Genomic DNA, 12,539 nt, shown 5'->3' with positions numbered 1-12,539 from the left:
TCCTCTGTTACCTTGGGGGAATGATGTTGCCATCTTGGGACAGTTGGCTCTAAAGTGTCCTGGCTCATTACACTCAAAACACAGAGGGCCTTCTCTGGAAGAAGCAGCATACGAGCGGGGGGCAAAAGAGTTGCCTTGTCGCCCTCTGTTGTAGTAGGGGAAATTCTGTTGAGGTTTCTTGTAGGGTTGATCTCTAAGGTTTGCCTCAAGGTAAGATCTCTTTTGATTCTTCGGTTTGTTAGCCTTCATTTCTTTCACAAGGGGCTTTGCTCGTTGTCGTGCTGTGGCACGTCCATGCAATGAAAGCATGCTCAGAGACTATTTTAAATGGATTGAGATGCGTGGACATGAAAACAGTGAAGTACATGTGTGTATATGCTTTAAAATACAAGCCTGTGTGGGTAATAGAGGAGGACAGGGAGCCATTTTGGAGGCAAAATATCAGGAGCAGGGAGTGCCTGATGAAGATGCTACGAACTGGAGAAATATAGTCAAACATATTGGGAATAACTTTGTAGAAGGAAGTTTTTGCAAAGGAGCTATGGTTTGAGATATTTTTTTTTAGCCTCGAATGTGGGTACTTTTCATCCGGAGCAGTTGCAGATGATAAATGGTCAGCTTGATGCAAGTGCTGAAGCCATCAATCTTATGATGGCTTTGTGTTCATGGGATCCTAGTCAGCGACCAACAGCCATTGAAGCGCTTCAGCATCTTTTTTTTTCCCGGTTGGCTCATATACACCACCATGCACCTACTATTTTGGGCAGAAGGGGAAAGTTTCCCTCTCCCTTTTCAGAAAAAGCGACCTTGGCCAGACAGGGGGGAAGGACATTAAAAAGGGGGGGAAATCGCCTGACAGAGAGGCGGCAGGTAACCAGTAAAGGGGGCCTCCTCGTTGATGAGGAGAGCCCTGTATGTTTTGTCTTGGGCGCTGCAGCAGATAGCGGCAGCTATGGAGGATGCAGAAGGCTTCGAGGTTGACGGAAATACTCAAAGCATTCCTTCAATGGAAAGCATTCAACACACCAAAGATAATGCTTACATGGGATTGGAACTTCCACACACAGGACAAGAGGTCACGCTCATGGTGGTTAATTAACGGAGAACTTTCACTGGCGATATGGGATATCCAGAAAGAGCCATTCTATCTCACATGGGGCAGAGTTGTGTGGCTTAAAGCTGGGCCTTAGGTTTCAAAGCTGGGCCTTAGGTTTTTCACGAAGGGACCCAGACTAATCATGCCATGTATGCAGACGGAGGCACAGTTGAAATCATCTCGTTGGGAGTAGTTCCTCAATCATCAGTCTAGTCACTTTACTCAGCTGTGGATACCAATGCGGAGATTGAAAGCAGCTTGACTGCATGACAGGTTTGGAGATCTCGCTGTACAGAGGTTCAGGAGATGCCGGCTTTCCACATTCAGGGGATCTCCGCCAGCTGCCAAGTTAGCTGTGGAAAAACTTCCCTCAGTCCTCATCAAACAAGAGAATATAGATGATGGTTCTGCTGTGTGTGTTGTTTGAAAGGAAGTATGTTGCTGAGGAAGACCATGATCATCTATGTCTTTTTAGGAAGCCTATGAATAGTGAAGGTGACAGATATCTGTGGGCCTGTTGGCTATGGTTTAAGGTGTTATGGGATTATGAGCTCTCTTGCTCATGGTTTTTTATTGTGATGATGTTTATATAAATGTGGTGTCCCTTGAAGTTCAACCACTTACTCTCACAGCCAGAAGCCCCGCGCTTTCCCGGCTATACCGCCCACGTCATGACAGCTTTGGTGAACCCGACGTGAAACAGCTGGGGTGAGAGTAGAAGGGGAATCATGGGTGATCAACAGGAGCAGCAAGGATTTCGTCCGGACGTCAACACCATGCAGATGTTTCAGGCGTTTGTGCTCTACATGCAACAGCAACAGGCAGTCGAAAGAAGGCTGGGTGAAGTGGGAAAACAAAGGTAATGTTATCTGATTTGAATGCTGGATGAAAAACGATATGATATCTGGAATGTATGGATACATGCAAGATGACATACAAATCAAGATGATGCTTGAGGGAAATTAGAGCAAATAGATACACAATCAGGGCTTTCTGAAAGGCAGGTACAAAAATGAAGGAAATATACTATAATGATGCTATATCTTAGCTGCTTGGAGAACTTCTAAAGCATGACAAGGATGCAAAGGAGGTAAAAATAATGGCAGACAAAGCAAAGAAGGCTATAGGGGCCTATGACACTGATGCATTTCTCGAAAAGAGAGAGCCAGGAGCTTATAGGACTTGTAGTCTTCCATAATAAAACTATTAGGGAAGAAGAAGGATTACAAGGGCTTATGACACTTGTTCACCTCAGGAGAAGGGGGTGGCAAGGAGCTTGTATAGACTTGTAGTTCTCTCTTAGAACTGTAGAATGGCAACAAGGGCTTGTGACACTCATCCTTCTCGACAGCTGAGGAAGGAGAGGAGCTTGCAATGACTTGATCCATTCTTGCCACTTCAAGGGCTTACGACACTCGACCTTTCTGATAGCTGAGGAAGGTGAGGAGCTTGTATTGACTTGAGGTCTTCCCTACAAGTTGCAAAACAGATAGAATGCTCAAGAACTCATGAATGCCGGAAAGGTGGACACTTCTTTGTACTCTGATTGTCAGGATATCTGAAAGAAACTCTTTGAAAAGCAGAGCTAAATGTATGCAATGATGATCTGGATGAATGGTTTGACATAGAGAAAGCCCAAAACATCAGAAGGATATGGATTTCCCAAGCGTCATCCTGATTAAATGGAATGCCAATGCAGAATGCTGTAGAATTGAATGTTCATGGGACCTTAGGTAAGGGCCAAGAAATACACAGTGAGATTGTGCAAAAGGGATTGGAAAGAGGTCTTTCTGTTGGCAACAGTTTGGTTGGCATGTACACCAAATTTGGTTTGATTTCAGAGGCAGAAGAAGTCTTTGGCAAGATGTTGATTCGGGATGCTGTGTCATGGACTGCATTGATTGCTGGCTATTGCTTGCGGCCTTATTAACACACCCGAGAGGACCACTGTTCGGGTTGCTAAAAATCTCCGTGTTTGTGACTATTGCCACAGCATGGCAGCACTTATATCCAAGGCAGAGCAACGAACTATTATTTGCAGTGATGCAAGTCTCTCTCATGTTTTCAGAAATGGGAACTGTTCTTGTGGAGACTATTGGTGACAGTACTGCATTTCAGAGAGTGCAGACTTTGCAGTTGGCCCCGGGTTGCACTTCTCATAAAGGCAAGCCACAGATTACCATGAACATCAAGATTTTCTTCAAACATGCTGTCTTCTATGCACAATTCTTAACAGTGTCAAGCCGGGATAACATCATTGATGAGGGCCATTGCTCACGCACAACTCTACCAGATGGTTTATGGGGAGAGGATCGTTTTGCTTACAAATCCTCAGCAGGTCTCATCCCTGTCAGGATTGAGCAGGATCAAGCAGCAGTATAGCGCTTATCCATGCGAAATGGTTGCACGCTGCCAAGTGCAGATCCTGCGATAGAGCTCTCAACTCTGCCAGGGGAGCTAGGAAAGGACGGAGCACGCCCGTAGGCAATATGAAGGACTGGATGTCTACCAACTCAACTACGAAGCCACGGACGATTGGGCGTATCACTTGTTCTTGAGAGATGAACGCTTGTTGCCCATCTATGCCAGATGGGTACATCCATCTAAATATCTGCCGCAGCGAGTGTATAAACACCCATACAAAGCAATGTCAACATATCTATAACCTACTGGAAAAATTGCTTTGAATTCTCAATGTCAGGAACAAGAATGGCAAATCGTGGTATGACATCTACATCCATTGGAGATCTGAGCGACCTATGCAAGACAAAACAGTTCGATGAGGCTCTTGTGGTTGCCTGTTGCATGGACCAACAAGGCATTCCCATACCCAAGGACGCTATTTACAGGCTTCTGCAAGGGTGTGCCAACAAGGACTTGAGAACTGCCAAGCAAATCCATACTCTTATGGTGAGCAATAAACTTGATAGAATCTCTGCACTGGCTGACCATCTCATCCGACTCTTTGTTTCATGTGGTAGCCTGGTAGACGCAGACCACGCATTTCTCAGAGTTTTGAAACCAAGTTTATACACATGGAATGCAATTCTCACAGCACATTCCAAGCTCGGAAATGGAGAGAGAGCTTTTGAGCTGTTCCTCCAAATGCAGCAGCGTGGCTTGAAGCCAGACAGGATCACAATTTTGTGTATGCTGAAAGCATGTAGCAGCATTGGAGCCATAGAGAAGGGCAGACTGATACATAATGAGATTTTTAGAGGTGCTCTTGGATTAGATATGATTCTTGGGAGTGCCCTCATTGACATGTATGCTAAATGTGGTAACCTCGAAGATGCACAGAGGATTTTTGATGAGTTGCCATGTCGAGATGTCGTGGCATGGGGTGCCATGATCACAGGCTATGCCCATCATGGCAATGGATTTACTGCAATCCGATTATTTGAGGCAATGCAAGATGAGGGCATACCATCAAATGATGTAATATATTCATCCGTCTTGAAAGCATGTGGCAGCATAGAAGCCATAGAAGAGGGACGGCTTTTGCATGGCCAGATAATTGAATGCAGACTTGACTCAGACCTCGTTATCAGTAGCTCCCTTGTTCACATGTATTCAAAATGTAGAAGCCTAGAGGTTTGCACTGAGACTCACTTTCATCTTGTCAGTGCAGGGTATGATCAGATTTGCTCTATGGCAGCCACTCTAATTCATACATATGGGAGTTGAGCAAGCATGGTAGAAGCTGATGTGGTATTGAATGGACTTCCCAAGCCTGATATCGTGTCATTGACTGCATGCATATCTGGTCACACGAGTGAAGGAAGCCACATAGCAAGTGAGCATGTGTTTGAAAAATAGGGACTGGACAAGCCGCCTTGAAACAAGCTTCTCCCATTAGTGTCCAGCCATGGATCTTTTCCAAGAGGAACACTATACTAGATGTTTCTCAGCTTAATGGAGGCCTGTTGAACTGTGCTGGTTCAATAGGTGACCTCAAGGGTAGAGGAACTGAAACTGACTTCTCAGATTCAGGCTACAGCTCAAAAGGGAGCTCTCGGAATGTCAGTCGTAATGCCAGCATGCACAGTCAGATGGTTGTACAGGGATCGGAAATTGAAAACCTTAAGCAAGAGAAGGTTCGTTTGGAAGAAGAAAATGGAGGCTTACAAATACAAAGTCATAAATTTGAATGAAGATTAGCCTATATAGCAACTTGGTGGCACATACCGGAGGATGTGCAGGTTTAGAGGGGGTCAATGTCGTGCTGTGGCACGTCCATGCAATGAAAGCATGCTCAGAGACTATTTTAAATGGATTGAGATGCGTGGACATGAAAACAGTGAAGTACATGTGTGTATATGCTTTAAAATACAAGCCTGTGTGGGTAATAGAGGAGGACAGGGAGCCATTTTGGAGGCAAAATATCAGGAGCAGGGAGTGCCTGATGAAGATGCTACGAACTGGAGAAATATAGTCAAACATATTGGGAATAACTTTGTAGAAGGAAGTTTTTGCAAAGGAGCTATGGTTTGAGATATTTTTTTTTAGCCTCGAATGTGGGTACTTTTCATCCGGAGCAGTTGCAGATGATAAATGGTCAGCTTGATGCAAGTGCTGAAGCCATCAATCTTATGATGGCTTTGTGTTCATGGGATCCTAGTCAGCGACCAACAGCCATTGAAGCGCTTCAGCATCTTTTTTTTTCCCGGTTGGCTCATATACACCACCATGCACCTACTATTTTGGGCAGAAGGGGAAAGTTTCCCTCTCCCTTTTCAGAAAAAGCGACCTTGGCCAGACAGGGGGGAAGGACATTAAAAAGGGGGGGAAATCGCCTGACAGAGAGGCGGCAGGTAACCAGTAAAGGGGGCCTCCTCGTTGATGAGGAGAGCCCTCTATGTTTTGTCTTGGGCGCTGCAGCAGATAGCGGCAGCTATGGAGGATGCAGAAGGCTTCGAGGTTGACGGAAATACTCAAAGCATTCCTTCAATGGAAAGCATTCAACACACCAAAGATAATGCTTACATGGGATTGGAACTTCCACACACAGGACAAGAGGTCACGCTCATGGTGGTTAATTAACGGAGAACTTTCACTGGCGATATGGGATATCCAGAAAGAGCCATTCTATCTCACATGGGGCAGAGTTGTGTGGCTTAAAGCTGGGCCTTAGGTTTCAAAGCTGGGCCTTAGGTTTTTCACGAAGGGAACCAGACTAATCATGCCATGTATGCAGACGGAGGCACAGTTGAAATCATCTCGTTGGGAGTAGTTCCTCAATCATCAGTCTAGTCACTTTACTCAGCTGTGGATACCAATGCGGAGATTGAAAGCAGCTTGACTGCATGACAGGTTTGGAGATCTCGCTGTACAGAGGTTCAGGAGATGCCGACTTTCCACATTCAGGGGATCTCCGCCAGCTGCCAAGTTAGCTGTGGAAAAACTTCCCTCAGTCCTCATCAAACAAGAGAATATAGATGATGGTTCTGCTGTGTGTGTTGTTTGAAAGGAAGTATGTTGCTGAGGAAGACCATGATCATCTATGTCTTTTTAGGAAGCCTATGAATAGTGAAGGTGACAGGTATCTGTGGGCCTGTTGGCTATGGTTTAAGGTGTTATGGGATTATGAGCTCTCTTGCTCATGGTTTTTTATTGTGATGATGTTTATATAAATGTGGTGTCCCTTGAAGTTCAACCACTTACTCTCACAGCCAGAAGCCCCGCGCTTTCCCGGCTATACCGCCCACGTCATGACATCGTATGAGAGCATCCTGTAAAGTGGTTGGCCTCATTGCTTCAAGGCGGGAATCTAGGGGTTCATTTAGCCCTTGGCAAAAACGAGCCACTTGCTGGGAAGTAGTCATAGCTGGGGCATACTTCCGAAGGGTAATGAATTTGGAATAGTAGTCCTCAAGAGTTAAGCTGCACTGTCTAAGACTAAAGAACTCATTCATCTTTATGGATTCATGGGATGGAGGAAGATATCTTTCCTTCACTGCCTGCTTGATGTCTTTCCACGTTTGAGAATGCTCGGTGACTTCCTTGTCACGGCACCACTATTTCCACCAGAGTTTAGCATCTCCAGTGAGGCGAAACCGTGCGAGCATAGACTGATTTGCTACTCTAGTACCGGCAGCAGAGAAATAATCGTCCATCGCCTCAATCCAGACTTCAGCATCCTTCTCAACCTTTGAACCTTCTCCTTTAAAGGAGGGAGGTTGCATTTGCTTGAGCAGGAGCTTCTTCTCCTGGGTATCGGTATAAAGCACATTGGGAAGTGGAGGGTGGTCATCCTGGCCATCATCGTAAAAATAATTTTTAAGATTACAAGATTCATATTTGCACAACGCTTAATTTTTGGAGAGCAAAACCATTGAAATTATTTTATTTCCAAATATTTACAAGGACAAGTTTTATTACAAAGATCTGAGACTAATATAATTAGTCTTATTTGACATCAAGGGAAATTCCTAGGCTTCACTGTGACATAAGGGTAGAGCGGTCCACATATGTGAAATATGGGGGTTCCGCTGTAGTTTCTAAGACTCTAAAAGCTGATGGTAAGGGTGGTAAACTCTGGATTGGGGTGGGTCCCAACACTGCTACTCTATCAGCAGGTAAGACCTGCATCACTTTGTCATACACCCAACGATCCTGAGGTATGCGAACCCCATCTATAGTCACCGAGGTGTCGTCCCTGGGGGTACCGACGAACCAAAATAAGCGGACCATCTTCAGCTTCTCAATCCAACGAATCCGCTTAAGGTCGGTGGTGAGGTTCCCAATCTGATCTGCTCAGATGATGAAGTATCTTGGCCCACGACTCCAGAAATCTCTACCCCATCCTCTCTGAATACGAGAGAAATGAGGGAGGGATATCTTCTCTAATATCTGCACCATGGTGTCGCGGAACTCGAAATTCGAGGAGTGACTAGCAGTCTCGAAGATGCATTGGAAAACTAGAAATTTGGAGTAGGCATCTTTCTCTTCCTACAATCATTCAAACATCAATTTAATTTATTTGTTTTAGTAGGATGTCTTTACTAATTATGTTAGGTAAAACATTTATTACAAAACAGTCCTTAAACTGCAATTCCTAGGAGCCAAACTTGCTCTGATACCAATTGTAAGGTTCCTCCCTTTAAAAATGGCAGAAACACTTAAGATAGTCCGCTGTCTTTCTTGGGAAAAATTTCCTATTCATCGACACCTTGACCCTGTAGAGATTCAAGGATACGATTTATAGGTATGACCTAGCTCTATCCCGCAGGGGGAGCGTGATTTCCTAAACGTCAAATCACCCATAGGGCAATTGATCAAAAATTGGGCAACTACTAGACTTGATTTCTCGGGACAACGCTTTTTTCCTCATCTTATGCAAGGCATAGCCGGCTGGCCTAGTCTTCTTGAATAGAGTTGCCCAAGAACCTAACTATCTAACGTAGGGCTTTCACTTAATTTGTTGGAAAGCTACCCGACTAATCGGGTCCACCCATCCGTAGGATGGTGCCGTCAGGGCATTCCATCCTCCCACTTTCCACCCTACTCACGCATCAATTTGTTTTCTAATTAATACTACCACACTGTTTGACATAAATAAGCATATTCCTTAATTAGGGCCCTTCTTCACAAGGTTCGTTATAACAGCCTTCTTACACAATACAATCATACCAAAGACAAGATGCAATTATATAAAAAGTTTATACATAAATCCATTTCCATACAAGCCAATCCGGCTCTCTTATTCTTATTCTGTCGATGATCTAGAATTCGGCCTTCCAGCCTCTACATGCTGGGCAAAACCCTACGGGACCATACACCTCATCGTCGGCCGCTGGCGAGGACTCAAGCCGGCCTGTCGCCCTCTCAGGCTCCATCGCTCGATCCTCCCGCCCCTCAGAGGGATGTCTGCGCACTAGGGTGGGCTTATTTACCGCACTAGCCTGGGCCCTCAGAACTAGGCAGCCTCATAATCTCTCGCCTCAATCGGCGATCCTTATTCTCCCAAAGGTATGAGGGATACCTTGGGCCATTCCCGGGCTTTGCTAATGACGCCGCCCGGCTACACAAGCACGGAACGGAGTTAGCGTTGAAGCCAAAAGAAATCTTGAATTCCAAAGATAACAACTTCAATGCAACTTTCTAAGTATAGCATTCACAATTCATGAAGATAGCAATTTCAACGCAATTTATCGAAAACAACATCACATAATTCGTAATTTCATATAACTTTATGGTCCTTGTTTTAAAAGAAAAAGACACCATTCATTAATACTAATTTAAAGAAAATTCTCTTCTTTTGAAAATTAACCAAGCTAACCTGGCCACCGTTTCCTTGAGGGACTTGAAAAGGGAGGACTGGAGCCGCATTGGGCGCATCTCCCTCCATCTCGTTGTTACGTGCTTCTCTTGAGGTAATATTTTGCCGTCTCCGGGATGAGGCCATCTTAGGTGTCGCCTTGTAGAGCTCGCTGCTGCGATCGAAACGCTTCAGTCGGATCTGAATTCCGAGCTCGTTTGCTCACCGTATGAGCAAAAGAAAATGGCGCACGAACCCTCGCTTGAGCCAAAAATCCCTTACTAAAGTCTACGCAAATGGGGGGGGGGGAATTGTTGAGATGTCCTTAAGGCCAAAGGCAAAAACGTGGAGAGGGCTGGGAGGGGTTGCTGCAAGCCTCTCTGTAAGTCTATTCACACGGGGGGGGAGAAGAGTTAAGGACACTGGTCCATGGCAAGAGGAGGATGGAGGAAAATTGGCTTATCTGAAAAGAGCCAAATGAGGGGCTGTGAGAGGGGTGGCTGCAAGGGCGGCTGTACTTGCAGCAAGTACGCTACGGCGGTACGGACGGCAGCACAACAGGGCATACGCTACACAGAAGTGCATGCCGACTGAGGAGCACCCCGGGGATTTATATAGCTAAGGGGTGAGGGTACGGGCGCTGCGCAAAGCAGGGACGAAAGGACGGTGTACCTTCAAAGGCTATGGATCAGTGGCCTGCATGGGTCTATCGGAAAGGTGCGGTGTCGGTTGTCTGGGAAAGGAGTGGTACGCATGTACCTTATCCGGTCTAGGTGTCCGCCCAAGGGTACGCGTGGACCTAACAGTGGGCGGCCGTCCTTTGGTTCTTGGGCGGCCATTGTACGGGCACCCTAGTAAGTGTGTACGGACCAAATTTTGGGACAGGACACCCAAATTTGGGACGTCCGCCTCGATTTGCGTGCCGGACCGCCCCGGGGGGCGAAATTTTTTTTTTGTCCAGGAGGTTCTCCTGGTCGCAGGGGTTCAGACCGTTCGTCAATCGGACGTGCGGTCGTGCATTTATTAAGGTTTAAAGGTCGCCGTTTTTTAACTAAAATGATTAAAATTAGCGTATAGGCTTGATCCGGTGTCCGTTTTGGATGATGTAAAATCCTATATTAGGGTAAAATCGCGCGCAGATTCCAAATTTGGGCTCAGAATTTGAAGATTCTAAGTGAAAATGACTCAAATAATAAAATTATTGATATTTATACCATAAAAACTCATAATTACATGGACATCTCTTTATTAGTGAAGATGGGTACGCTACAGGAAGGGAGTCCTTTCAATGCTCACATAAGATGAAGAGTTGAAAATGTACAAGGTTTATTAGTAAGAAACTATGAGTAATATCAAAATATGAGATATTTTGGGTATAATGATTCCATTTTTGACACATCTGTAAGGAAAAGGAGGGCCTTCAATGAGGCGCCTAATTCACATGCTTGAATGAGTTTTAAACTAAAAAATAATGTGATATTTTTATCTCTCCTCTCTCTTGAACCAAACCAAATCAAAATGGAACCAAACTAGGTCTAAATCTAGTCCAAATTCAACCAAACCAAATCAAAATGGAACCAAACTAGGTCTAAATCTAGTCCAAATTCAACCAAACCGAATCAAAAAGTAACCAAACTAGGTCTAAATCTAGTCCAAATTCAACCAAATTAAATTTAGAAAATTCTAGAATTCAGTTAGCTTTGGTTAGAGCTTCCCTCACCTATAAATAGAACATGAGTCCTTTGAAAAAAAAAAGAATTTTACTATACTAGAGTTATGCTGAAATAATGCTAATTTCTACTATTCTCTAAAATTCTCTCCAAATTGAAGAAATTGGATCTTCCCTCTTTCTTCAATCCCCATTGGTGGCTCCATCAACATACTTAACCAATTGATTGGTTGGGGGCCTCTACCGTGAACAAAGAATCAAGCAATTTGTAAGGTAAATGGTGAATTTTGATCTTTTCTATAATTTCTCAATGCTTCTCTCTTCTCAACCCCTCTCAAGCTTGAGAAGCTTAATTGGAATGGTCTTTGAATGCTATTGAAGTTAATTGATGAATGGTAGTGAAGAGTTACATAATTTGATGAATGCTATTGAAGTTAATTGATTAATGATAGTAAAGAATTACATAAATTTCCATTTATGCTTAATTCTAATGGTTTTTATGTAATTTCTCTCTCTCACTCAAAAAATGGTCATACTCATGACCCATTCTCAATCCAAATGAAGCTTTTCCTTAATCCAAGATTAATCTATGCTTGAGGCCAAATTAATGGCGTTTTTCTATGCTTTTAGTTTATGTTTTTCATGAATATTGATGATTCAATCCATTATTGGGTTAATGATCCAATTAGAGATCATTCTAATCATTCCCTTAATGATAAGCTTTATCCTTCAAAATAAATTGAGATTTATCAGTGATAGCAGCGGAGCTATGGCAAAATTTTTATAAAAATTACACAAAATAATTTCATTCAAAGCATGAAAAGAGGACTTCCTACCATATTCTAGGAATTATCATCCTAGATTAATTGAAAGAATTTCATTGTAATCATGGAGAAATTGAATTTTTATATTATGCATAAAGGATAAGTTTTTTGTTACTTTTATCAATTTTTATTTTCATGCATAGAAGTATGCATAAAGGATAAATTTTTATATCAAAAGTGTTACTTTTATCATTTTTATTTTCATGCATAGAAGTATACATAAAGGATAAATTTTTATATCAAAAGTGTTACTTTTATCATTTTTATTTTCATGCATAGAAGTATGCATAAAGGATAAATTTTTATATCAAAAGTGTTACTTTTATCATTTTTATTTTCATGCATAGAAGTATGCATAATGGATAAATTTTTATATCAAAAGTGTTACTTTTATCATATTTGAATTTCATGCATAAAGGTATGCATAAAAGTTTATTATTTTATTATAAAAGTGTGACTTTTATTATAATTGAATTTCATGCATCAAGGTATGCATAAAAGTTGATTATTTTATTATAAAAGTGTGACTTTTAACATAATTGAATTTCATGCATAAAGGTATGCATAAAAGTTGATTATTTTATTATAAAAGTGTTACTTTTATCATAGGAACTGGCATAACATGCTTTGTCTGAGGGTGTATAGTACATTGATGTGGTGACCCTTTTGTAGCAATACCTGCTCTGACAA

The 12,539-nt window shown here is 42.9% G+C and overlaps 1 protein-coding gene across 1 annotated transcript; it reads left to right on the top strand.

Annotated features, from left to right (window-relative positions):
- Positions 1–3,805: 3,805 nt before the first annotated feature.
- Positions 3,806–4,783, top strand: LOC147602842 (pentatricopeptide repeat-containing protein At4g25270, chloroplastic-like). The gene has a single exon (XM_086797202.1). The coding sequence runs from the start codon at positions 3,806–3,808 to the stop codon at positions 4,781–4,783; it is 978 nt and encodes a 325-aa protein (XP_086653328.1).
- The last annotated feature ends 7,756 nt before the right edge of the window (positions 4,784–12,539 follow it).

This window comes from Cibotium barometz, chromosome 65 (genome assembly GCF_041138505.1).
Source record: "Cibotium barometz isolate CiBa-2024 chromosome 65, ASM4113850v1, whole genome shotgun sequence".
Taxonomy (NCBI): Eukaryota; Viridiplantae; Streptophyta; class Polypodiopsida; order Cyatheales; family Cibotiaceae; genus Cibotium; species Cibotium barometz.
This window is presented reverse-complemented; position numbering and strand designations above follow the sequence as displayed.

What these genes read in the sequence shown, in the direction of transcription:
- LOC147602842 (XM_086797202.1), top strand. Translation starts at nt 3,806, where the DNA reads ATGGCAAATCGTGGTATGACATCTACATCCATTGGAGATCTGAGCGAC.